The following is a 26,867-nucleotide window of genomic DNA, read 5'->3' as shown; positions in this document are numbered from 1 at the left end:
TCTCTCTCAAGGAACTTCATCTTCTGCTCCTGTAGACTATGCAGAATGGGATTGAAAATGTCAGAAAAGCAGTGTGGCTGTTTTAAGGGTAACTGCAATTTGTTTTAATAAGGTATGGTAAGACATGCAGATATGGAAATGACTGTCTTGAGGAGAGAGTTTATATTCATGGATCCCAAGAGGAGTGGCACACTATTTGGGTCCACATGGAAAAGCACCAGCTTGGTCAGGAGGCAGAGGGAGTGAGGGGGAAATGCAGGCATATTGTGATTTCTTAGACAAGGAGTGGGTGAGATAGGGTAATCAGGCTTAGGATGAATTTGTTTCCATAATTTCAGTGAGCCCTGGGATATAAGGGGCTGTCCCTAGTCATTTGGTACCTGGCCTAGAGTATTAGGGCAGGGGAATAGTGGCCTGGAGTAAGAGATCTCATAAAAGAGGTGGTTGGGGATATGGACTCCAGATTAATTGATTTGCATATGAAAGACTTGCTCACAGGCAGCTCGTTTGCTCTCTCTAGGAATTAACTAGCTCTGGGAGTGGCAGTCTTTCCAGGATAAGCAAGGCTTCAAAATGTCAAAGCATCAAAAGTACAAAATAAAAGACATGACTAATATGTTGTCTTTTCTTATTACTATGAGGATGTGTTTAGCATATCCTCTATTATTTGGAGATACAACTGTCCTGACTTGTGGATATTTTGCTGAAAGTCTGAACTATCAGGAAAATTTCATTTACTGCCCTTGCACAAAGAAAGAGGAAACAACAGGCCTGGCCATGATACTTTGCATCTCCTCTGATCTGTCCTTGGGGTCTTTCTTGACACTGTAGAGAAGGAAAAACTTTTCCCCTTTACCCCCCTACCTTCTCTGAGTACTTGAAAACTAGACCAATAAAAGACAGATGAAAAAGAGGAAAAACAGTTTATTAATGCATCAGAGCACACCAAGTGGGAGAAATCTCTGTGATGGGTAACTCAAAAAGGTTAAAACTTGGCCTTTTATAGCATCTCAGCACAGAATATTATGTACAGAAGTGATAAGACAAAGGCGAAGGCTTTTAGGCTTCTAAGAGCAGCAAACTGGGAAGGTAACTCTATGGAGAAAACTAAGTTGGTGCCAACTTTCCTTCTTTTTCTTGGTCATAAAAATTCCCTGGGAGAGGGGATTGTGGCCGTCTTCATTTCTCAAAAGTTTCTACTTTTAATCAGATAAGGGATGCTCCAGAAGGCTTCTTTATTCATCTGTTGATTCTCATTTGTCTCTAACGCAAAATAATCCTTACGCCAAACGGGCATATTTTGGGGGGGCGTGTTCTGATCTCCTATATGTTGTGTCAGATGAGAAGTGACTCATTTTCTCAGAAACCAGAAGTTTGTAAAACACTATGGTAAATTACAAAAGAATTAATTTTATAACCTAGCTTCTATGTCTACTCATGACATTTTCTTTTTATTTTCTAACACAGTGAACTGTCACTGGGTGTTTAGCCAATGTTTGTTTAATAATGAGTGAATATGAATGTTACCAACACCTCTAATATGTTATGTAGAATGAATATTATCAGGACTCTTTCATTTAATCTCCTTCTGAATACCTTTAGAGAAAAGAAAAAGTCTAAAAGAAAAAATAACATGCCAAACCCTAGTGGCAGAAGACCCATTTCTAAAATCTAGCCCTTTTGCTCACAAACTGCCACTGATTGTGAGTGAATCAAACAGCCACAGCTCCCAGGGTCAGCCTCAGGGTCAACACGGCATTTTTACTCTTCAGCATTGTTGTTCTAAGAAGCCAAAATGGGCTTCAGAGTTCTTAAGAACTCTGACTTAAATGCATTGTCCCAAGCGGTATTAAACTTTAGCCTAGATGCATAGAGTGGTAATAGAGGATTGAGGTGGTTCATAAAGTACTGATGTGAAGAGAGCTACAAGATGGGTTTAGGTGAAAAAATTGTAGAACACATAAACGTTTATACAAATACGCAAATCATTTGTGCACAAATTAAAGTTAAGGTAAATATATGTTTACTTTTGGTTTTGTATAGAATATCCCAAGAAAGATAAATAAGAACTACATTAACCCTCCTAACACAGCAGTGAGTTATCATTCTGGTTGAATGTCTGTTGAGAGCAGGATTTGGTAGGAACAGACTATGGACTCTGAGCCTGAGACAATACCTCTGGGGGAAGAAAGAGTGTCCTGTGTGGGGGAAGATACCAAACACACACTTTGCCTTCTTGACAGTCTCACCTGGGGCTTGCCTATGCCTGCACAATAGCTGTCCTACTGAGGATGTGTATATTTTTATTATTTTTACTAATAGTTTTGAGGGAAAAAAAATCATTGCCCATTTAGAAAAAATGAATGCTTTGCAGTTGTTACTATTACAGATGTTCTTGAAATCCTTCTATATTGGGAACAAATAAAATGAATGTCCTTTGTGGAAAGTGAGAAATGACTTCTTTTAAAATAGAGAAAATATATATTTTGGAGAACAATTCACCCATCTATTTTAAGAAGCAGTCGCTAGGGCTGTATGTAGATGCAGGAGCTGTGTAGGCCCAGCTCAGTCACTGCATCTTTCTGAGAGCTTCAGTTTCCTAAATGTTTTTGTAACACCTGCTTTGCCTGCCTTGGACCAAAAAATGTGGTTACCGACAAGGATCAAATGAGATAAAGTAAGAAAAATGCCTTAAATTAAAGAAATTTAAATTTAAATTTAAGGAAACTGCATTGTGCCTAAAGAATATATTGTTATGTCATTAAAAGTGGCTCTTGGATTGTGGTGATGGTTGTACAGCTATGTGAATGTACTTAATGCCACTGAACTGTACACTTAAAAATGGTTAGGATGGGGGGCGCCTGGGTGGCTCAGTCAGTTAAGCGTCCGACTTTGGCTCAGGTCATGATCTCGCGGTCTGTGAGTTCGAGCCCCGCGTCGGGCTCTGTGCTGACAGCTCGGAGCCTGGAGCCTGTTTCAGATTCTGTGTCTCCCTCTCTCTGACCCTCCCCTGTTCATGCTCTGTCTCTCTCTGTCTCAAAAATAAATAAACGTTAAAAAAATTAAAAAAAAATGGTTAGGGTGGTAAATTTTATGTTACACATATTTTACCATAATAATTTTTTAAAAATTTTTTAATGTTTATTTTTGAGACAGAGGGAGACAGAGCATGAGTGGGGGAGGGGCAGAGAGAGAGGGAGACACAGAATCTGAAACAGGCTCCAGGATCTGAGCTGTCAACACAGAGCCTGATGCGGGGCTTGAACCCACAAACCGCGAGATCGTGACCTGAGCCGAAGTCGGCCGCTTAACCGACTGAGCCACCCAGGTGCCCCACCATAATAATTTTTTTTAAATGGCTCTTGACATTTGTCTGTAGGGTTTGAGGTGCTCCATTTCTTGGGAAGCAAGACAAGGACCCTCACCTTGTCTAGGCTCAGGCTTTCAAGAAAATATAGAAAAAGTTAGGCTGATGACATAAATATTGGCCCAACATTGACCTCAGTTTCCTCCTTTCTAGATCAGTGGTACGTATTCCTCTCTGCAGTAGTTTCTTTTAGAAAGTAGAGGGGGCAGGTATTGGTAACCAGCAAGTTGCAGAATATACATATTGAAATCAGTGACTATAAACTCTTCCATCTGCCCATGACTGTCTAATCATCTCAATATTGAAACAAAAATCAAAAGACTTAAAATCCCAACAGTTAAAAACTTTTAGATAGCTAGTTTTAGTTTTAGATAGCTCGTTGAAGGGAATGAAATAATGATTGGAATGCAATCTCTTTTCCTTTCTCTTACCACTCCCTAAAAGGAGTCTACGGCCAGAGCCAAGGCTGGCTGCCAGAGCCAAAAAGGGCTAAGAGGTGGGGTGCCTGGGTAGCTCAGTTGGTTAAGCCTCAGACTTCGGCTCAAGTCATGATCTCACAGGTTAGTGGGTTTGGGCCCAGTTGTGCTCTGTGCTGACAGACGGCTCAGAGCCTGGAGCCTGCTTCAGATTCTGTCTCCGTCTCTCTCTGCTCCTCCCCTGGTCGCACTCTGTCTCTCTGTCTCTCAAAAATAAATAAAATGTAAAAAAAAAAAAAAAAAAAAGGCTAAGAGGGGTCCACAAACCAGACCGCCTGGACTGTGGGTCAGTTATATATAACTTTTTAATAAAGAAGCAACAAAAGAATATGCACATTCCAGGGATTTTTGTTTCGTGGTTAGTATTTGTCTTTGACTAATGTCCTCTAGTTCAAGTCCGGATCAATGGCAAGGGTGTGCTTCAGTTACTTGAAAGGAAAGGAGGTTAATCCTTCTAGCCTTTCTTAGGAAGAGTTATAGATCCAAATTTGCTTTTAGCAGATTAGTAGACATGAGTAGGCCTTCAGGTGGGAGCTGAGATTCAGGAAGGTGGAAAGCACTAAGGCAAGCTAGGCTGTCCTTACCCTGCACTGGATGGGGACCAGCTCCCCCAAGCCCTGCTGCAGCTGCAACATTTTCAGGTCTCCCAGCTTCCCTGGGACAAAGGACCATGCACATTACTCATTTTGATACAAATAATCACACACACACACACACACACACACACACACACACACATATCTCAAGACTGAAGTGAGAAACTGGGTAAAGCATGTGACTTAATAATGATCCTTATAGATCACAGTAAGAGTTTAACCATCTTGAGGTTCACATTTCACTTGTTAGTTATTCATCTTTGTTTTTAGCAAAAGCTAAGACTGGGAGACCCTAAGATCAATACTTTACAAATGACAATGAGACCTCTTCAGTCATTCTCAGCATAGCCCCCTGGATATTTCCAGTAACTCATCCATTTCTAAAAGGCGGGGCCTGATTGCAGACAGGGGGTGGGGGGAGGAAGATGAGCCCAAACTCTCAAGTGAGACATTCCTGAGTTTGTGTTCTGGCCCTGGCATTTGTCAGCTGATTGACACAGAATTCTTTCCTTATCTGTACTATATGTCTAATAATTCATACCCATTATACAGATGTTGTGAACTTAAGTAACAATGGTAGGAGATGTTTGTTGACAACTGTTGAACTCTTAAATGCTTGATCTGTTTTATCCCTTGTGATTCTGCTCAGTTAGGAATTCCAAAGCTCGGATCTGAAGATTGGTATATTTTTAAACCTCCCCAGTTAATTCTCAGATCAGTTGAGAACCATGGTTGCGTATTAATATTTAGACAATGATTAACTGCTCAGGGTCTGAGAGATTAACAGACCTCATTCCATCACCCACTAGCTATATGCACTTGGCCAAGTCTCTCAACCCATCCAAGCCTCAGTTTCCTCATCCATAAAATGGGAGCAAAATATAGCATTCACTTTTGAGAATTGTTCAGAAGGTAAAATAAGTTAGGTGACTTATTTTAGGTTAAGTGACTAACCTAAAGTTAGGTGACTATGCCTGGCATGCACAAAATGTTTGATAAATGTTAGCTTGTGCCATTAGGCCAACTCACTTTTCTTAGGTGACTGAGAACTCAAAGACCTTTTGATCTTTGTGCATAAGTGACTCTGTTTTAGTTTAAATTTATTGCTCTTCCATCTACATTGTTCATTTCAAATTCTAAGTGTTAGGGAAGGCAGACTAGTATGTTACAGTGGAAAAATCCTTGTGTTTGGTCCAACAAGATTGAGTTTGAATCTATGTATCCATTTGAGCCTCATGGGAGAACAATCCCCTCCATTGTGGTGAGAATTGGAGATAATTCGTATAAAGGGTACAATATATAGGTATTGCATTATTGCCAGCGTTTTGGTTCTAAAATGCACAAGATTTTGCAAAAAGGAAGAAAGCCCTTAAAAAATTTCAAACAGGAAACAGAGGGTGGGAAGGAGATAGAGGATGAGGAAACCCCTCATGGGGTTTGAAGCTGCGAGTCCTGGGGGACAAATCTCCATGTTACCACCACTCTGGGCTTAGGGATGGAGGAGGCACTGGTTATTACTAAACCTAAGAGCATGGCCAAGGAGCAAATAGTGTTGTTATCCCTACTCAGGACTGGGCCAGACCCACCTGTTTCTTTGTGCAGGATTTCCCATTTCAGCTAGAGGCTGGCTTTGACCCTAGAAGAGCCCCTGCCATATGAACTCATGGGTGGTCTATGGTTTCAGCATTGAGATTGGAGAACAGAGGGACAATTCCTCTCCCTGGACTTCTTGAGAAGGAGAGTGACATTTTACTTGATACAGGCAGTCTTAGACCTATCTTTGGAAATTACAGGCGTTATTAATACTAAATGTAGTCAATGTAAATGCTTCCCAATAAAACATGCCCAACTTCTAGGTGCAGCAGCAGGGAAATTTTTCCCTTCTTCCCTTCTAGGTTCTTTGGCTAGTCTAATAATTAAATTGACACAGATGGATTAACAAGAGAAGAACAAATTTAATTTCATACCTATGGGAGCTCATAGAAATATCAGACTCAAAGAAATGACCAAAGCAGGCAGCTTTTATAACTTGTAGGCAAACAATAAATTTGTGAAAAATTGACAAGAGAAAGAAGTTTGGGATTGGAGTAGTAAATTGGTGAGGAAATAATAAGGTTTGCTTATTCAAACTTCTCAGCTTTAAATTCTCTGTCCCTTGTAAGGATAAGGATACCTTTCTACCTCCTGGTACAGGGAGGGTACCTTTCACATGGCAGATTTATATCCTGCTTTCAGGGGGAAAAGGAGGGTCAAAGAGTCTTTCTTGCATTGATTATTTCTTAAGAAAGTCTAATTAAAAATAATCCATATGCAAAGTAGTATATTTTGGGGTGGCATATTCTGCCCGCCCCCCTCACTAACCAGTTAGTTTAAATGGTGACACATTGTCTCTGTCCCTCTTCTGAATGGCTGGAAATGGGGCATCTGTTCCTTTAAGAAACATTTCTTCTTAGAGTGAGTCATCTCTGTCCTCTTGCTTTAGGAATCAAGTTTATTTTCTAATTCTTTCTGTTGAGGAATTTTCTTTTTGGCTTGCCGAATACCAGATGCGGCTCTTGTCCCTTGTGATTTTTTTCAAGCCTTGCTGAATTTGCTAATAAGTTCTGAATGTCGAGAACAGGAAGTGAATCCCCTGGGGAGGCAGAAAGTGGAGTTATCGAAAGTAAAAGAAAACTTCTTCCTGGAGGTGTTTCCATCCCCACCCCACCCCCATCCCCACCCTGTTTCATGGGAATTTTCTCTGGTTGTGTGGAAAAGCCTTAGGAATTTGTATGAAATTAGGCAGTTCAGGGGTCCTGGCATCGGCACTTGGTGACTGTGATGTCGCTGGGACAGGGTGGAGCAGGTGAGTGCCTGGTACAGAGGTGGCTTCTGAATACCATGTTTCCGGGACTCACTCAGGGGGCAGAGTGGGCACACCTCAGGGTCCTGCCAGGGCCCCAGACCTCTGAGCAGGGTTTCCCTCTGAACCATAGCCTGTGGCCTTGCTACTTTTTATCCCTGAAGGATCTCCAATTCCTCTGCTACATTTCTGTTCTTAGTGTCTCTCCCCCTCTCCCCCAGCCTTGAATACAGATACAATGTCTCTTTCCTGCTGGGTCAGTTTGGAGATTCATTTTTTACCTACTTAATTTGTTTTCTTTTCCATTTGGGCAGAGGGTTGAGTTAATTGTCAGATTCTCCCCTGCCCTGTTCTAGGTATTCTCTTCCCATTCCTCTCCCACCCCACTTCCTACCCTCCCTACTGCCTCCCAAAGGCTGCTCTAAATCTTTTGATAATATCCCTGAATTGATCTATATCTTTGCAAAACATATCATTGTTTTGTGTATATACCCAATTTCTTAACTATGAACTGGAACTAGTACATAAGTTTCCTCATCATTAAATGGGATTCATACTACCTCATGAGGATTCAAGGAAATAATACAAGTTAACTACTTACAACAGTGACTGGTACTACTAAATTCCCAGGAAGTATTAGCAATTATTACTAAGTATTAGTATTATTTAAATTGTATTTTGCTCGTTCTGTTTCTTTTTTTAAAGAGCAGGCACTCTGGGGCACCTGGGTGGCTTAGTCGGTTAAGCATCCGACTTCAGCTTAGGTAATGATCTCACAGTTTGTGGGTTCAAGCCCTGCATCAGGCTCTTTGCTGACAGCTCAGAGCCTGGAGCCTGCTTCAGATTCTGTATCTCCCTCTCTCTCTGTCCCTCCCCCGCTCGCACTCTCTCAAAAATGAATAAATGTTAAAAAAATATTTTTAATTAAAAAAATTAAAAAAATAATAAAATAAAAAGCAAGCAGTCTGACACTTGAAGTTCTAGGTTTTGCCAGGTCCCACTTTCTAACTCCTACATAGTATTACATGATGGATAGTGTTCACAGTCCTATAGAAGGACTACATAAATTGCCCACCAATCCTCGGGCTGATCCAACCGGCAAACCTTGGCCAATATCTGATAGGTACAAAGTGGGTATCATGTTGCTTTATTTTGCATTTCTCGGGTCATTAAAACTTTTGAGCATCACCTTGTACACTTTGGCTGTTTAAGCATCCCTGTCAAGGAACTCCATGTTCATAGCCATTGTCCCTTTATGGGGTTTCTTCTTCTCCTTGATTTGCAGGAAATATTTGTAGGTTATAGATATTGCTACTCCTGTGGCAGGTTCTGGGAACACAGACACGAAAGATATGGTCCCTGCCCTTCTGAAGCTCACAGCCTAGCACAGGGACTGGTCACAAAACAGTGGAACAAATGCTGGGGTGGATGCTCAGAAAGCATCAAGAATCAGGGAATACCTCCTAGGCTATGATTGAGCTACTAATAGGATTTCCTTCTGTTGCTATGTTCTCACTCAGACTTTATGGGCAGAATCAAATGGTAGTGAAGGGCATCGATATTACCACGACAACTTAACCTAGCCCTCTACAGGTGAGAAGGAACTTTCAGATACTTTGTGTAATCCGCTCAGCCCTAAGGTGAGTCTCTGCCTTCTGAAAGCTTATATTCTATTTGGGGAAAGAAAAAAGGAAGGGAAATGTTTGATTTTTTTTCTTCTTTTAACCTCAAAAAACATTTCAACTGACTCACAGCAAAAAGGCTGGGCTAATGTTGTGTTTTGTTCAGTTATATCTCCAGGGCCCAGACTATGGTAAGGACCCCAGAATTCTTCTCTTTGGTAAGGTCATCTGGGCCTTTCAGGTGAAGGGCCTTTGATTCTAGAGTTTTCTAGGCTACTGAGGGTGGGGTCTGGTGGCCTCCTGGCCCATGAAGGTGATCTTTGTATTCTATGTAGATGGGAAACCAGGAGAGTTAGCTGTGGGGGTTAGCAGACCCTCTCAGAGCCATGATGAGGGCTTTGCAGTTATCAGATCTCTCAGAAGTGCTCAACTGATATTTATTGAGTGAAAACATTAAAATCTTCATAATGAACCCTGAAAAATCTGTGAATTCCTGAAATATGGAAAGAAAGGGTTCGTAGTTACCATTCAGTCCAAACTTTCTCATTTTGGAAGGTGGTAATGAGGTCCCAAAGGCAAAATGACCCGTCCAAAATCTCGCAGACAGAGTCAAAGCTCAGGGGGCCAGGTTCCCCACCCAGCCCCCTGTCCCATGTTCCTCTAGGACTCTTTTGAGCTCTGGGAGGAGGTGCTACTCGGAGGCGAGTTGGCCTCAGTCAGCCTATATGACTCAGATATTTCAAAACAGGAAGTAGAGCGAGCTGTGCCTCGTTCTTCCTCAGTTCTTCTGAAGCTCTTTCTTTAGAAACATCAGGAAACAGGGGTCTGTGAAGAAGCTGCTGCCACTTGAGGGTCCCAGGATTCGCTTCTTTGCTAAGGTTGGTTGGGCCTGCAGGGAGAAAAGGCCTTTGATTCTGGAGTTTTCTAGGCTGCAGAGGGTGGGGAAACCGCAAGAATTAGCAAGCAGTCCTTTTGAGACCCACGGTGAGGGCCCTACAGATTCTAGATCTCAAGGCCCCCTCCAGCTTAGGTTCAGTTTTTCTGGAATGATCCAGGTATAACTATACAGGGAACCTCATCCTTAATCAAATTGTGACATAAACAGTGGTAGGGTTGGGACTCTGGAATGAGATCACACCATCTAAATCCGCGTTCTAGCACATACAGTTTTGATTTATAAGGTTCTGATCCGTTCTGTGCCAAAGTGGATTTATTAAGAATTCCTGGTTTTGTGTTTTGGGAGGTTTTTTTTGCCTTAAATTTTTTTTTTATTATTTTAATCTTTAAACATATTATGATTACATGCCTTTTTTGGTTACATTCCTTCACTGGCTTCCATCTGCAAGTAGAATAAAATCTAAATCTTTGCACGGCTTGTCATGGAAGCCCTCAAGTGAGATGTTCAAATCTGAGCTTGCCACCTCTCTTACTAGCTTCTTTCTAAACTTTTTTTTTTTACGATAGTAACATGAAGATGATAATACCAATTTCTTCAGAGGCTTGTAGTACAACGAGTCAAAAAATATTTTTATGTTTATATGCATATGTTATAAGCGCCTGTATATCATAATAAACATTTATATCAAATACTCTGGGGCATAAATTTATCATTAAAAATATTAAAGATACTTATATGTTGTATAATACAAATATACTTACGTGGATTTATTATTTAACAGATATTATATAATCAAAAGTAAAAGAAAACTTCCTGGAGGCCATTCCTTTCTTCTGGCTTATATATATTATTCATGAAAATATTCAAATTTATGTATTTCATGTATGTATATAAATACACTACATATATGCATTTATACACACACACACACACACACACACACGTGAATATAGTTGGAAGGAAACCAAATGTAACCAAAGAGTTATCTAAATGGTGAGTTTCTAAGTAATTTTTCTTTTTCTTTTTATACTTTTTGGTACTTTCTCTAAGGGGTAAGTGTGACTTTTACTATTTTAAGATCAGAAAAATACAATGATAAAAGTTCTTTTAAAAATATTACTATAACAAAGTTTCTAGCTCCTGATCTTATGTGGTAAACCTAGGTCCCATAAAACAAGGACCATCCCCCAGTCCCTGTATCTACCGATCTCAGTGTCTAGAGGTGGCTCCTTGGCCAGTAGTGTAAAATTCTGTTGCAGCTGATTCTTTTCCAGGCACTATGACTAGAGAGATGTATGACCTAAACAAAGACTGAATATTATGCCATAGTGTGTCCTGTAAAACCTTGGCCAGAAAAGAAGCCTCTCCAGCATTTTTCCAATGAACTCTCCATTTTGATGTGATGCAAAAATCATTTAGAAAGCATTGTCTAATTATTGCAAAGATAAGAAAATGCGAAGAGGCAGCTACAGAGGACAGGAGCCAAGGGCCAATCATATTATAATCAACCTCAGGTCATACTGGCCTTGTATTGTATGATTATTATTATTTATATACTGTCAGAAAATGCTATTAAATATGTAACAGACGCCTTAAGAAGGCTTCAGTAGTTAGTACTTCTAGGAAATTATTGTAAGAAAATAATCAGAGTTGTATATGGAGACAGACATTTCAAGATCTTATTCTAAATGTAAGCAGAGGCTGTTATATAAATTATGGCCCAATCATATGATTACGTACTTGACAAATTTTAAAATCCGTGCAGTAGAAGAAAAAATGAAGATATCAAGATGTACTTACAATATTACCATTGGAAATATCCACTTATACCTCAGAAATATGGTATGATAAAATACAAGGGAAAATATAAATACGTAAAATATTTGGTAGGAAAGATAGTAAAATATTAGATAAAATATCGATTATTTCGATATTAAAATATTATTATCTTTGGATGGTGAATTATAGACAGTTTTTATTTTCTTTTTTATCTTTTCCGTATTTTCTAAAATGAATACAATGAGCATTGTTATCAAAAAATTTGTAGAGGGAAGAAAAGAGAGTCTGCTTTCATTTGATTCTTTGGTTCATTTGACTGTGTAAAATGAGATTTTAACAGTGGTTAGACCTGATAAAATTTTTAAGGACATTGGAGCTAATGGTGCTAAACAGGGCTGGACCTAGTTTAGATCCTTTCCAACTTATGAATGAAAATGGGCCTTTAAGAGGTGATTTTAATTTAAATATAAGTCCTTGTAGAATAAGTAATGCATGCACCTAGTAAAATCCAAACTGTAAGCCTTATTTTCTGCCTACCCCTTGGCCTCGTCGTCCACTCCACCCCTGGGCTTCTAGTTCGTCTCCTCTGAGGCAAACCACTGAAGCAGCTTCTTGTGTATTCTATTCAAAGATCTGTGAATACACAAATCCATGCACCACTTGATAATACATTGTATAGATCTTCCCATTCTTTAAAAATATCTGAGTAGAGTTTCATTGAACTTCTGATATTGATAAACAGTTGTTTCTGCCCTTTTGTTCTTTCAAGCAGTACAGACATGAATAGCTTTGTACATGTTTTTAAGTACATGACGTTTAAGCTAATGTAGGAAAAACTCCTAGAAGTTAAATTGTGAAGTCATTTTATATTTTTACCGATATGACCAAATTACCTACCTACCTGTTTTTATTTCTACCATCTCGCAACATTGTGTATTGCAAGTTTTGTACCTCACCAATTTGGCAGTTGAAAAATGGTCTTTTGTAATTTCAACTTGCTTTTTTTTTTTTTTCTTGGTGAATGAGGTTGAATATGTTTTCAAATGTTTGAAAGCCATTGGTTTAAAAAAATAAAGCCACTGGTACTTACTTTTCTCTGAACTCTGTGCTTACGATGCTTATGAACTGTGTGCTTACCTGTTTATGCATTGGATTGGATCTCTTTATCTCTTTTATCTCTTTTTCAAAAAAAAATGGACTTACGGGAGCCTTATTTTAAGAAAGTAGGTCCTTTTTCTACTTTTTTCCCTAAGTGCAAGATTTATTAATTTTTAAATTTTGCTTGGCTTATTTTTGTAGACTATTTTGGTTATTATTTAAGGACATTTATCAACCTTTATTTGTTGGTTTCCAGGTTTTCTGTTGTACTTACAAAGGTTCTTCACCACAGCATGATTATTTTAAAAAATTGTCCTGTATTTCTTTCCTGAGTATTTTAATTTTTGGGTTTGAATCTCTGGTCCATCTGCAGCTTATTTTAATGTAAGGAGTTCAGTTATGGTCCATTTGTTTGTTCTAGAAGCCTGCCCAATTGTTTTAACACCATGTGTTGAAAAAGCCACCTAAACGTGGATAGCCCTTTCTGTAGTATGTTTGGCTTGGCCATTTTTCATTGTTAACTTCTAATTAACACATTAATTTCTAATTTCATTGCTAACTTCTAAAAGAGAATATGGACTGCACTATTTCTGCTCTTTGGAAATCTCACATTAAGATTTTCTTTGTGGACAATCTTCGTGACTATTTGATACGTGTTTGAAAGGACGTGCATTTGCTACTGGGAGGAAATACTGTTACAGTTTGTCATTTGTACCACCTGGATATTCCAGTCTTCTACTTAGTCTATTAGACTTTTTATTTTCTAAGAAAGGTGTGTGTGGAAGTTTCCTTCTCCTTTGGGGGCAAATAAGGTCTCTGAGTTCTCTTAAAGTTCTTTTTTAACGTTCAAGTTCTTCTAATACGTTCTTTTCTTTCAAGAACACACATGTGGTAGTGCCGCTCCTCTCCCTGGTCTCCTTTCCTGGTTAATCTGCCCTTGGCATCCCAGACAGCCTCGTTTCCTGCTCGTCCTTCACTTACTCTCTTACAGTACCTTAAACCCAAGAACACACCCAAGTGTTTTTACAGTAGTTTCATTTTCACAGACACTATCTGCATACATTCTTCATAACGTATTACAGGAAAAGGGCAATTCTCCTTCCTCACGTCTTCACCCCCAAGTCCTAGTTTTCTCCTTCATTTCACAGAAGAAACTTTTGAATTTGGTATGTCTCTTCCCAGAACCTCCTTACCTTTTTCTTTTCTGCTTTTGTATGTGTATCTGTAACCACTGAAAGTGTAATAGTACTGTTTTGAGTATTTTTTAAAAAGTGGATGTATGATTTTTAAACATTTTTTTAATGTTTATTTATTTATTTTGAGAGAGAGGGAGAGAGAGAGAGAGAGAGCGAGGGCTAGCACAAGCACCAGAGAGAGGCAGAGAGAAAGAGGGAGATAGAGAATCCCAAAACGGCTCCATACTCTGAACTGTGAGATCATGACCTGAGCCGAAATCCAGAGTTGTCTGCTTAACCGACTGAGCCGCCCAGGTGCCCTGATGTATGATTTTTTTTTAAATATTGCAATTTCTTTTTCTGTTTTTTTTGTACTGTCATAATAACACATCTTGGATAGCTATTGTTTTTTATTTCAGAAGATGGAGTACATTTTCTTAACTGCTGCATAATATTCTGTAGTATGACCATACCTTGTTTTATTTAGCCATTTCTTTATTGATGGACATTTGGGGTGTTTCCAGTTGTTCAGGGTTACACATTGTGTGGTGGTGACACTCCATGCACATATCCTGTTTAGCACACGTGTGTTTCTATGGAGTGTGGTTTAAGGAATGAGCTTGCTAGTTTGTTCCCTTATATGTCCAGTGAAGTTTGCTGCATTAAAAAAATTTTTTTTAACGTTTTATTTTTTGAGAGAGAGAGACACACACACAGAAAGTGAGCAGGGAGGGGCAGAGAGAGGGAGACACAGAATCCAAAGTAGGCTCCAGGCTCCAAGCTGTCAGCACAGAGCTCAACACGAGGCTTGAACCCATGAACCCTGAGATCATAACCCGAGCTGAAGTTGGACACCCAACTGACCGAGCCACTCAGGTGCCTCTGCTGCATTTCTAACATATGCTGTTAGATGGTGGGTATATATTTAAGATATCTTTTCTAAATAAAATAATTTTCATGATAATTGATTGCTTTTGAAAGATGTAGGCTCTGGAGCCTTTGTGAATCCAGTGCAAAATGTATCTTCCTAAGAGATTTCTAGTTTCCTGAATCAAGAAAACTTGTCTAAACAAGGATGTAAGCCCTGGGGCACCTGAGTGGCTCAGTCCGTTGAGCGTCTGACTTCAGCTCAGGTCATGATCTCACAGTTTGTGGGTTTGAGCCCCGCGTGGGGCTCTGTGCTGACAGCTCCGAACCTGAAGCCTACTAAGGATTCTGTGTCTCCCTCCCTCTCTGCCCCTCCCCCACTCATGCCCTGTCTCTCTCTCAAAAATTAACATTAAAAAATAAGTTATAAACAATAATGTAAGCTCTAGGTTAAAAGGGAGATAAAAGGTTTTGCCCCATAATTCCAATTCTAAGAGTGAGGTAATCAGAATTATGCACAGGATATATAAAAAAGCTTCTCAATACAATATTATTTTTAAGAGTAAAGAAATTGAAAATTCTTTAAAATAAATTTCGAGACATCTGGATGGCCAACAGGCACATGAAAAGATGCTCAACGTCGCTCCTCATCAGGGAAATACAAATCAAAACCACACTCAGATATCACCTCACGCCAGTTAGAGTGGCCAAAATGAAGAAATCAGGAGACTATAGATGCTGGAGAGGATGTGGAGAAACGGGAACCCTCTTGCACTGTTGGTGGGAATGCAAATTGGTGCAGCCACTCTGGAAAACAGTGTGGAGGTTCCTCAAAAAATTAAAGATAGACCTACCCTATGACCCAGCAATAGCACTGCTAGGAATTTACCCAAGGGATACAGGAGTACTGATGCATAGGGGTACTTGTACCCCAATGTTTATAGCAGCACTCTCAACAATAGCCAAATGATGGAAAGAGCCTAAATGTCCATCAACTGATGAATGGATAAAAAATTGTGGTTTATATACACAATGGAGTACTACGTGGCAATGAGAAAGAATGAAATATGGCCCTTTGTAGCAAAGTGGATGGAACTGGAGAGTGTGATGCTAAGTGAAATAAGCCATACAGAGAAAGACAGATACCATATGTTTTCACTGTTATGTGGATCCTGAGAAACTTAACAGAAACCCATGGGGGAGGGGAAGGAAAAAAAAAAATGAGGTTAGAGTGGGAGAGAGCCAAAGCATAAGAGACTGTTAAAAACTGAGAACAAACTGAGGGTTGATGGGGGGGTGGGAGGGAGGGGAGGGTGGGTGATGGGTATTGAGGAGGGCACCTTTTGGGGTGAGCACTGGGTGTTGTATGGAAACCAATTTGACAATAAATTTCATATATTGAAAATAAAATAAAATAAAATAAATTTCGATGTATCTGCATGCAAGAGATCAAGAAATAAATAAAAATATGCCCAAGAAGAATATTTAGGGGCACCTGGGTGACTCAGTTTGTTAAGCATCTGACTTTGGCTCAGCTCAAGATCTCGTGGTTCATGGGTATGGGCCCTGCATCCAGCTCTGCACTGACAGCTCAGAGCCTGGAGCCTGCCTTGGATTCTGTATCTCCCTCTCTCTGTGCCCTGTCCCCTGCTTGTGCTCTCTCTCTGTCAAAAAATAAATAAATAAACATTAAAAAAAAGAATATTTAATGGTTGGGGTAAATGTTTATTCTAAATATTAAGTGGGGGAAAATAGATGTATACACCTAGATATGCAACCTGATTTTAATTTTTATATAAATATTTCTGGGTGTGTGTGGTGTGTGAATTATCATAACTCTGAGCATGTTATAATTCACCGTGTTTTCAATTTTCACACATACAAAAACCACTGATTTAGAAACCGAATTGAAAGGCTGACAGAGTTGACTTGGTTCATTTCCAGTCATGGGTTCTTGATCAGCTGTGGCTGCTGGTCCTGAGGTCTTTGGGGCACAACAGTACATCATGTCTTCCTAGCACTATTATTTCAGTCAGACCTCATCACTTCTCTGGAAGCAGCCCTTCCCATCTATTCTTCACACTTTTATTGTTAGTCCCAGACTGGATGACATTACAGTCTTTTCTTAGTTCCCTGTCACCTCTAGGACAAAGCCTGAGACGTTGCCCCACAGTGTGAGGCCCTTTGTAACAGTCCCTGTTCACAGCTTCATCCCTTTTCCCACCACCCCCACCCTCAAATACTTCATGCTTTACTTTATTGAGCTCCTTGTGCCAGCCTGAATTGACTTGAACATCCTTGCCTCCATCTTTCGCATAAATTACTTCTTGCCAAGAATTGTCCTTTCTTACCTCCTTCCTGAAAGTGTCTTCCCTTTAGGAAGCCTTTCCCCTGGGCTGAGTTGGGGCTCTTTCCTCTGTATTCCTACTGTACCCTGGTCACAGCTCTCTGACCATTGGCTAATTTGTATATCTACTTTACAAAGTAGTGAGCTACTTGAGAACAGAAACTTGTCCCTGTGTTTTGTTTTTTGCTTTTTTGTTTTTTGCCTTCTGTCCACAGTAGAATATCTGGTGTGTGGTAGAAATAATAGTTTTGATGAAGGTTTCTTCCTCATCTGAATGTACTATTGTATTTTGTCCTAGGCTGCAATTAACATTCTCCTGACACTTGACCAACATGGATTTCAGTAAATGTCTGTATAATATTGGGGAACAGCTGGGCAGTGATGAGCTGGCCTCCCTCAAATTCCTGAGCCTGGACTACATCCCACAAAAGAAGCAAGAACCCATCAAAGATGCCTTGATGTTATTCCAGAGACTCCAGGAAAAGAGAATGTTGGAGGAAAGCAACCTGTCCTTCTTGAAGGAGCTGCTTTTCCGAATTAATAGACTGGACCTGCTGTTCAACTACCTGAACACCAGCAAGGAAGCAATGGAGCAGGAGCTTCAGATACCAGGCAGAGCCCAGATCCCTCCCTACAGGTGGGGAGAACCTTCACAATTCAGACACTGGGAGGTGTGGGTGCAGTGGACATATCTTTGTGGGCAGGGCTGATGGCAGGTGTCTGTGTGGTATGACTTTGGAAGTTCCTTGAAGATGTCCCACCAGGGTCAGATTAAGACATTTAGAGACCCTATATATAATTCAGGAAAAAAAGTTAAACCATAAAATAAAAACACTTTTGTTTCCAAAGTGAAATATTACCTATAGGTATGCTGAAATTAAAACAGACATCTTCTGAATGTTGTCTCTCTCTGTTCTGTCTCTTCTTTTGTTGCCTCTGCTCTGCCTCTGTCCATAGCATGTGCTTACTTTGCCTATTATTGGATAAAGCATCACTACTTCTTACATGAAATCCCCCTCCTGCCTGCTTGTGGATGACTATGGATATTCTCAGTGGGGTGTTAGGCTTTTATTCCACACTGAAAGACTTGTATCACAAAGTTCTCCAATGAGGGGTGTATGCTGCCATTCTGGACAGGTCAGGCTGGACCCCACAAAAACTGGCCCCTGTGTGCTTAGCTTCTGCCAGGAGAACAGCTGTGACTTTGGTCGTCTGTCCTGCCAAATGCCTCACAGCTAGGCCTCTCCCCACCTGTGGGAGAGTGGGTACCCAGGGTTGATAACAAGCCATGTTCTGTTACCTCTTGATGAGTTGGTAACAGACTTTTAAAATAGAAACACATTACCAACTTTTCTATTTCAATATCCCCTTTGTAAAGTTCTTTTTAGCTTTCCTTCTGGAAACTTCTACTCAAGCCTTAGCTGTGGCCCATTTCTCAGTCTGTTCTTTCTTGTCATTAACAATGACATGTGTGACAGTAAGTCCTCACAGCCAGGGCTGAAAGCCACTATCTTCTACTGGCCTGTCTATTTATGAACACCCTGGTCCTTAATCTCAGAGATCTGAGATTCTGGCATGTTCCTTATCATACGTTTCTCTACTTGAAGCTTGAGCATTTTGAAAGAGAGATATTCTGGGTATACTAGTTTCCTAGGGATGCTGTAACAAACTACCACAGACTGAGTGCCTTAGTGCAGTAGAGACATTTATACACTCATAGTTCTGGGTGTTAAAAGTTTGAAGTCAATGTGTCAACAGGCTTGGATCCTTTCAGAGCTCTAGGGAGAATCTGTTTCATGTTTCTTTCTCCCCTAGCTTCTGGCACTGGCAGGCAATCCTTGGTGTTCCTTGTCTTTTAGATGGATCGCTCTAAGCTCTGTCTCCTTTCTGTGCCTGTTTGTTGGAATTTCCCTCTTCTTGTAAAGACACCAGTCATTGGGTTAGGGCATACCCTAATTTAGTGTGACCTCATCTTAACAAGATTACATCAGCAAAGACCCTTTTTCCAAATAAAGTTGCATTCCCACATCCAGGATGGACATGAATTTAGGAGAAGCATTGGGGGAGGACATTATTTAATACTGGATAACTTTGGCTTAATGGAATTGTGACATCTCTATAACAATTTTTTCCATTAAGGCACAAATTAGTCCTAAAAACAACAACCCTAGAATGAGGAAAGCTAGAGAGTCTCATCTTAGGCCCACCATCTTGGTCTTCTGAAAGTTGCACTCCTTCTGCCACATAAGCAAAGTTGAAGCGTATTATCAATGCCGCACAATGAGCTGTAACTCTGTTGGAGGGCTAAGAGTCCCTACAAGGGAGGATCTATCTGTTAAACTCTTTAACATGTTAGCTTGGGAACAAAAGGTCAGCACAAGTTCTACAGTTAATCATTGTTGGATGTTAGCCAGGAAATAAAAAGTATGCTAGTGTGGCCACTTTCCACTTATAAGAAAGCCCTAGACATTTTTATTTTCAAATTATAATTGCTATCTATAAAATAAGTATCTTATGAACTACCCAGATTTGTTTCTAGACGGTGATGGAAGCTAGTAAGTTTTAGTAATGAGGAAAGTAAAAGGGAAAATACTTTGTAATAAAGTTAAAAGGGACAGTAGCTTTTGATTGGACCTAATCTCAGCCAAACTTGGAAAGCTTTGGAGAAATACTTCTAGGGTAGAATCCATGAGAGGGAGGATGAAGCAGATGATAATACTGAGTAACTTCCAGTTCCACACTAAATTTATTTTCAGAATTTTCATTTTCTTTTTTTTTAATTTTTTTTAACCTTTATTTTTGAGACAGAGAGAGACAGAGCATGAACGGGGGAGGGTCAGAGAGAGGGAGACACAGAATCTGAAACAGGCTCCAGGCTCTGAGCTGTCAGCACAGAGCCTGATGCGAGGCTCGAACTCACGGACTGCGAGATCACCACCTGAGCCGAAGTCGGACGCTAACCGACTGAGCCACCCAGGCGCCCCAGAATTTTCATTTTCTAATTTGAAGTTAGCATGTTTTTGTGTTAACGTTATTTTCCTTTACACCATAATAGTGAAAGGTTTTCTGAATTATTAAACATTCCTTTGTTCGTTCAGTAAACATATCCTGAGAACCTATCATGGATTAAGAAATAATAATGCCTGGGGCACCTGGGTGACTCAGTTGGTTGAGCCTTTGACTCTTGATTTCAGCTTGGGTCCTGATCTCACTGTTGGTGGTGTGGAGCCCTGCAATGGGCTCCGCCCTGACAGCACAGAGACTGGTTGGGATTTTCTCTCTCTCCCTCTTTCTTTGCCCCTCCCTGGCTCTCTCTCTCTCTCTCTCTCTCTCTCTCTCTCGCTGTCTTCCAAAATAAATAAACTTAAAAAAAGAAAAAAGAAACAATAAGGGTGTCTGGGTGCCTCAATCATTTGAGCGTCCAACTTCAGCTCAGGCCATGATCCCACCATACATGAGTTCAAGCCCCAAGTCAGGCTCTGTGCTGACAGCTCAGAGCTTGAAAACTGCTTCAGATTCTGTGTGTGTGTGTGTGTGTGTGTGTCTCTCTCTGCCCCTCCCCCATTCACACTCGGTCTCTCAAGAATGAATAAATGTTAAAAAAAAGTTAAAAAAAAAATAATGCCTATTATGTATTGAATACTTAGTATGTTGCCAAAGATTGGTTTAAGCACTTCAGATAAATATAGTCACGTCATTCTCAATATATCCCAGTGGTATATAGAATTATCTACAAGTTTATAGGTGAGGGAAAAAGTACACAACATGTCTATAGTCACACAGCTCTGAGATGGTGGAACCAAGCTTCCAATACCTCAGTAGTCTGGGGCCTCTGCACTTACTGTACCTCATGACTCACTGGGCTTATGGAAACAAAAAGGACATGGACTCTGCTCTCAGGGGACTCAGAGAGCTTCATAAACAATTATAACATTGTGTGTAAACCTTCTGCTGTGGCAAAGGCACAGTGGGTTGAATGCAGCTCTGAAGACACTCAGATGGTCCCTGAGCTGTTAGTGGATGAGTGGTTGGCTGTCTGCAGATGGACAAGGGAATGTGGGTGTGGGGAGCAACGCATAAGGGGTGAGGAGCAGGGCAGCCAGGTGTGTTTAAAGAGGAGATGAGGGTGGGTGGTGAGGAGCGGCCTGAGAAGCTGAAGGGTAGGCTGGGCTTCATAAAGGTCCGTATTCCAGAACCATGTGTTTCCCCTTCGTATGGGAGAGCACTGGCAAGTTTTAATTAAGGAAGTGACGATCCAGTTTGCATTAAAAAAAAATTTTTTTTTAATGTTTATTTATTTTTGAGACAGAGAGAGACAGAGCATGAATGGGGGAGGGTCAGAGAGAGGGAGACACAGAATCTGAAACAGGCTCCAGGCTCTGAGCTGTCAGCACAGAGCCTGATGCGGGACTCAAACTCACGGACCGCGAGATCATGACCTGAGCCGAAGTCAGCTGCTTAACCGAGTGAGCCACCCAGGCGCCCCATCCAGTTTGCATTTTGAAAAGCATAATTTCCTAAGTAAAAACTTTTTTCTACTGAAACAAACTCTTGATTTTATAGTGAGGGACCAAGGAAAAACACACTTCACTTAACTGAAATGAACTGAATGACAAAATTAGTGTAACTTTAAATTATGTTAAGGGGAGAATAGTTGGGCATGAGTCAATAGCCTTCTGTGCCATCACAGCAGCCTCTTTGCAAGAACTCCACTCATAAATTATGTCATTAGCTATCTTTGTTTTAAGGGGAAGTGAACAGAATCAAGTCTCCACTGTGACTCCTTTTATCAAATTGGAAATTATTTATGAAAACATTTCTTTGATGTCTGTTTGTTTGTGTATATATGGATGTATGTATGTATTTAAAGAGCCCATGCACAAGCCGAGAAGAGGCAGAGAGAGAAGAGAGAGAATCCCAAGCAGGCTCTGTGCTGTCAGTGCAGACCCCCATATGGGGCTCGAACTCACGAACCGTGAGATCATGACCTGAGCCAAAATCAAGAGCTGAATGCTTAACTTACTGACCCTAAGAAACCATTTCTAAAGTGTCTCCATTTTCCACCACAGGGTCATGCTTTTTCAGATTTCAGAAGATGTAAACAAATTGGAATTGAGGTCGTTTAAGTTTCTTTTGAGCCAGGAGATCTCCAGATGTAAAGTGGATGATGATATGGTAAGACCGGTGTTTCACCAAGATTTGGTCCTGAGGTTGAGTCAGCCAGTGAGAACTGCTGAGACTGGAGAGAGGGCTAGTCTAGTAAAAACAACTTGGACTCTCACTTTTCAACTGGGGGAGAAGAAAATAGTTGTCAGGCAGCAGTGTTGTAGATAGGATTCCTTTGTATACTGGGAAATGCTTCTCACATTAATTATCAGGAGCATGACAGAATCAGGAGCTACAGAGGAAGATTGATTGTGGAGGTACAGCCTGGTGTGGGACCTTACAGAGCCAGGAAAGACAGTGGTGAGCTGGAGACACCTTCCCACTTGTGTAGTCTCTGAAATCAACTGGGATCTGGAACTCTATGCGTGTGTATGCATGTGTGCGTGTGTGTGAACGCGGGACTGGAGGTGAATCAGGTACCAGAGGCAGTGTTGGGACAGAGACAGTCCCCAGGGCTGTCACCATGGAGACCAGGGTACTGTGTCTTAGCCATGCATCTCAGGCTGTTTCACAGACTTCACACAAAGGTGCCCACAGGTAGTTTCAGCATAGGGCTTGGGGCCTAGGGCCCAGGGCCTGGATGCCATCTGATGTCATTTCTCTATCTTCTCACTTCTATCTGATCCAGAAAACACAGAATTGCTTTTCTAGTGCTATATGGGTTTCATAAGACCAGGCAGGATGTCCTCTCAGGAGGGTCAGCTTGGGAAGATAGGGTGGGCCCTCTGTTTGGAGAGAATGGAATTAAAAAAAGAAAATCTAATCTAAAAGCCAGTATGTATCAATCCAGTCTTCCAACTTCATTTCTTTTCCTTTTAGAACTTGCTTGATATTTTCATAGAGATGGAAAAGAGGGTCATCCTAGGGGAAAGAAATTTGGACACTCTGAAAAGAATCTGTGACCAAATCAACAAGAGCCTGCTGAAGAAAATCACTGATTATGAAGAATTAAGCAGAGGTAGAAATAACTTGACAGCTGTGAATTAGCAAAATGTATTCTTCAATTGGCAAGTCCCTCTATGTCACGATTGTTTCTAATCAAATATGTGTTTATTTTTTAATTCAGAGGGAAGAATGAGCCTTCAAAGAAGTCCAGATGAATTGTCAAATGGTAATATTGGAAATACAGTTTTAAGACTTACTTAATTTACTATCTGACACCCTTATTGCCTCCTTTCCACACCTTTCTACCACATCTACATCTTAATGGTCTTGCTCTCCTAGTATCAAGAAGTAGGCTCAGTGCCTGCTTGTCACCTCTACACATTGAAAAACATAAAAAAAGTTGTCAAAAGACATAGACCTTGCAGCCCCAGTGTGGCAAGTTTGAAATAGATGAAGAGTTAGTCAGTAAAAAGATTTTTACTTATTCTGTGGACTGCAAGGATATTACATTCAAGGCAGTCTGTGAATTTTCATTTTAAAGGGGACCTTACGATGTCCTGGGTGCTTTGTGTTTCTTTACCAAAGTATCGTCCCTGCCATGTCTCATTCTCCGTTGCTTGTAGGGGAGGAATCCCTGGCAATGATGGCATTATCGGACTCTCTAGAAGAACAGGACAGTGAGTCACAGGTATGGAGAAATCCCGGTTCCTTTTTTCTCTTCACATTGCAGATTCTAGTTCTTATATTCCTTAGCTTTTAAGCTTCTTAGATAAACTACTAAGGGGCAGACACTTGTGGGAAATTTTGAGAACTATAGAAAATTTTCACAAAAGGACAAATTTTAAAATGTTATTTTTTAAGTTTTAATGTTAAAAAGTGTTGAAATTTTATTTCAAAACCAAAGACAAAGGCATTGGAATAGTTGGTGGGCAGAGCAAGTGAGAACCCTCCTATGCAATTCTTTCAGCAGCTGCCTCAGCCCGAGTGGGAGAAAGCTTTGGGGGGAAAAGTCTAGCAGGACTGGGAAAAGCAAGCTTTTCTTTTAGCTTGATATTTCAAAAACTGTTTCTAGTTAGTGATTTAGGTGTAAGCAGCAAATGCTCATGATCTTGCCGGCTCTATATTTTTGTCTCAAGGAGCCAGTGCATGAATTGCCTTTCTAGACATAATTGCTTCGATTTATTAACCTTCAAAAACTCACCAGCTACATTCTGTTTCATTAGCCTGTTCCCTACTTTCTTTGGCGGGAAGCAAAGGAAACCCTGAAGGTTATCAGTCTAGTGGGAGACTTGAAAGTAAGCTGAGAGAGACCAGTTAAAAGTGGGCTCCTGAGCAGATTACCAGATCTAAGTCTGAAAATCAAAGAGTAACCAAAGTCATGTGGCACTTTGCAAATAGCAAAGTGCTCTGTAAGTGTGGTCCCTATTGAACTGCTAAACGTATTAAGTGCAAGAGAGCTCTGGTAACTTGCACAAAGTCTTAAGGTTATTAAGTAGTAGAGCCAGGAACTTGAGCCCTTAGTGTGGAGCCCTTTTCTCTACCTCGAGGAGCTGCATAGATTTCCCAATACGTGCTGAATATCTCAGCACTGAGACAGCCCTGGGAGAGTCAGAACACAGGGCCATCTCTGACTGATGCTGTCAGTTACTAGAATCTGGATCCTGTAACCTGCAGCATAGCCAAGACCTGCCTGACTAGTGCATCTCTCTCCTCCAATCACTGTGGTCCTGAGAGCCAAACTAAGTCATCGGCTTTCAAAATCCAGGAACCACACTATGTCATGTGTGAAGGGCAGACCCTCAACTGTTAGCCCAGAAACACAGATGAGTTGAATGGCTAGCCAAGGGAATCACAAAGTGACAGACAGGCAACCCAAAGACAGCATTAGGATGTTCATTCATTCATCAACTCCTGACAGAGCTTTCACAAATTAATAAATTCTAGGGTGGGAGGGAGGGGAAAGTGGGTGATGTGCATTGAGGAAGGCACCTGTTGGGATGAGCGCTGGGTGTTGTATGGAAACCAATTTGACAATAAATTTCACATTAAAAAATTTAATAAGTTCTAGTTCCTGGTGCAGATGTTAGCCACCTTGAGCATAAACTAAAACAAATAATGAAAATATGCTCTGATGACAACCATATTAATATATGTGCAAAGTGCTCAGGAGGCCCAAGTACTGGGACACTGATTTTACACACTAACTGTGGGGCAGAAGTCTGGGGAATCATGTGTCCGGAGAACAGGTGGAAACCAGTTCACCAGAGAAACAATGTCAAGTTGGGGTAGGGACATTGTAAGTACACTTGGGTCCCAGTTTGGCTAAGGGGACAGACTGGCTTCTTACTAGGGAGTCATCTGTTCAATTCTCAAGTGTTTGACCCACAGAGTCAGCTCCTGGGTTGGATTTTTGTTTTCCAGACATCGGACAAAGTTTACCGAATGAAAAGCAAACCTCGCGGATATTGTTTGATCTTTAACAATTATGATTTTAGCAGAGCACGGAAGGATGTGCCCAAACTTCAGAACATTAAGGATAGGAATGGAACAAACTTCGATGCAGGTACAGTAGGACCCTGAAAAGAAATGAAATATTTCTAATGCCTATGTTTTTATCAAAAGGAAAGAACAATGCCTATGTTTTTATCAAAAGGAAAGTACCAACAGGGCCACATGTTTCAGAAAAAAAAAATAGATATATTTCCTGGTGGAAGTGAAGAACATTCTTATGTATTCGTTAGTTTTCTGCGTTTGGTTTTTAATTTCTTAATTTCATTTTTTGAAGTGTTTATTTATTTTTGAGAGAGAGAGAGACAGAGAGAGCATGAGCAGGGGAGAGAGGGGAGTACAGAGGATCTGAAGCAGGCTCTGTGCTGACAGCCGAGAGAGCCCGATGTGGGGCTCGAACTCACAAACCATGAGATCATGACCTGAGCCGAAGTTGGATGTTCAACTGACTAAGCCACCCAGGTGACCCTGCTTTTGTTTTTTTTAAATTAATTTTTAATCAAAGTAATGTATCTAGGGTAAAATATTGAGTCTTAATAAAAGACTAATAATAAAAAGCAACAACAAGCTTTGCTTTTTTTTTTTTTTTTTTTTAATTTTTTTTTCAACTTTTTTTAATTTATTTTTGGGGCAGAGAGAGACAGAGCATGAACGGGGGAGGGGCAGAGAGAGAGGGAGACACAGAATCGGAAACAGGCTCCAGGCTCCGAGCCATCAGCCTAGAGCCTGACGCGGGGCTCGAACTCACGGACCGCGAGATCGTGACCTGGCTGAAGTCGGACGCTTAACCGACTGCGCCACCCAGGCGCCCCAACAAGCTTTGCTTTTAATTCAACTAAACTAATACTGCTTCTGTAGAATGTATTAATTATTAGGTGTAAACATTGCTTTGGGATCAAGACCATATATAGGAGTTGCATTTATAGGGGCATCTGGGTGGTTCATTTGGTCAAGCGTCCAACTTTTGGTTTCTGGTCAGGTTGTGATCTCGCAGTTTTGTGGGTTTGAGCCCCGCATCAGGCTGTGCACAACAGTGCAGAGCCTGCTTCGGATTCTCTTTCTCTCTCCCTCTCTCTCTGCCACTCCCCTACTCATGCTGTCTCTTTTAGCTTGATATTTCAAAAACTGTTTCTAGTTAGTGATTTAGGTGTAAGCAGCAAATGCTCATGATCTTGCTGGCTCTATATTTTTGTCTCAAGGAGCCAGTGCATGAATTGCCTTTCTAGACATAATTGCTTCGA

At 40.7% G+C, this 26,867-nt stretch overlaps 1 protein-coding gene across 5 annotated transcripts in view; it reads left to right on the top strand.

Annotated features, from left to right (window-relative positions):
- CASP8 (caspase 8) overlaps positions 1-26,867 on the top strand; it is a 79,124-nt gene that overhangs the window by 41,883 nt on the left and 10,374 nt on the right. The window contains exons 1-8 of one of the 5 annotated variants that reach the window (XM_078451022.2): positions 7,141-7,284; positions 8,802-8,874; positions 17,366-17,704; positions 22,137-22,242; positions 23,053-23,191; positions 23,300-23,344; positions 23,742-23,806; positions 25,540-25,681. In XM_078451022.2, the coding sequence (XP_078307148.1) occupies positions 17,400-17,704; positions 22,137-22,242; positions 23,053-23,191; positions 23,300-23,344; positions 23,742-23,806; positions 25,540-25,681 (802 nt within the window). In that variant the 5' untranslated portion in view covers positions 7,141-7,284; positions 8,802-8,874; positions 17,366-17,399. Of the gene's footprint in view, positions 1-7,140; positions 7,285-8,801; positions 8,922-9,401; positions 9,782-17,365; positions 17,705-22,136; positions 22,243-23,052; positions 23,192-23,299; positions 23,345-23,741; positions 23,807-25,539; positions 25,682-26,867 lie in introns of those variants that run through there. The other 4 variants (XM_078451021.2, XM_078451023.2, XM_060622938.3 and 1 more) reach the window with 4 other exon arrangements.

This window comes from Panthera onca, chromosome C1 (assembly GCF_046562875.1).
Source record: "Panthera onca isolate mPanOnc1 chromosome C1, mPanOnc1 haplotype 2, whole genome shotgun sequence".
Lineage (NCBI taxonomy): Eukaryota > Metazoa > Chordata > Mammalia > Carnivora > Felidae > Panthera > Panthera onca.
Note: the sequence above shows the minus strand (reverse complement) of the source record. Positions and strands in the feature narration are given on the sequence as shown.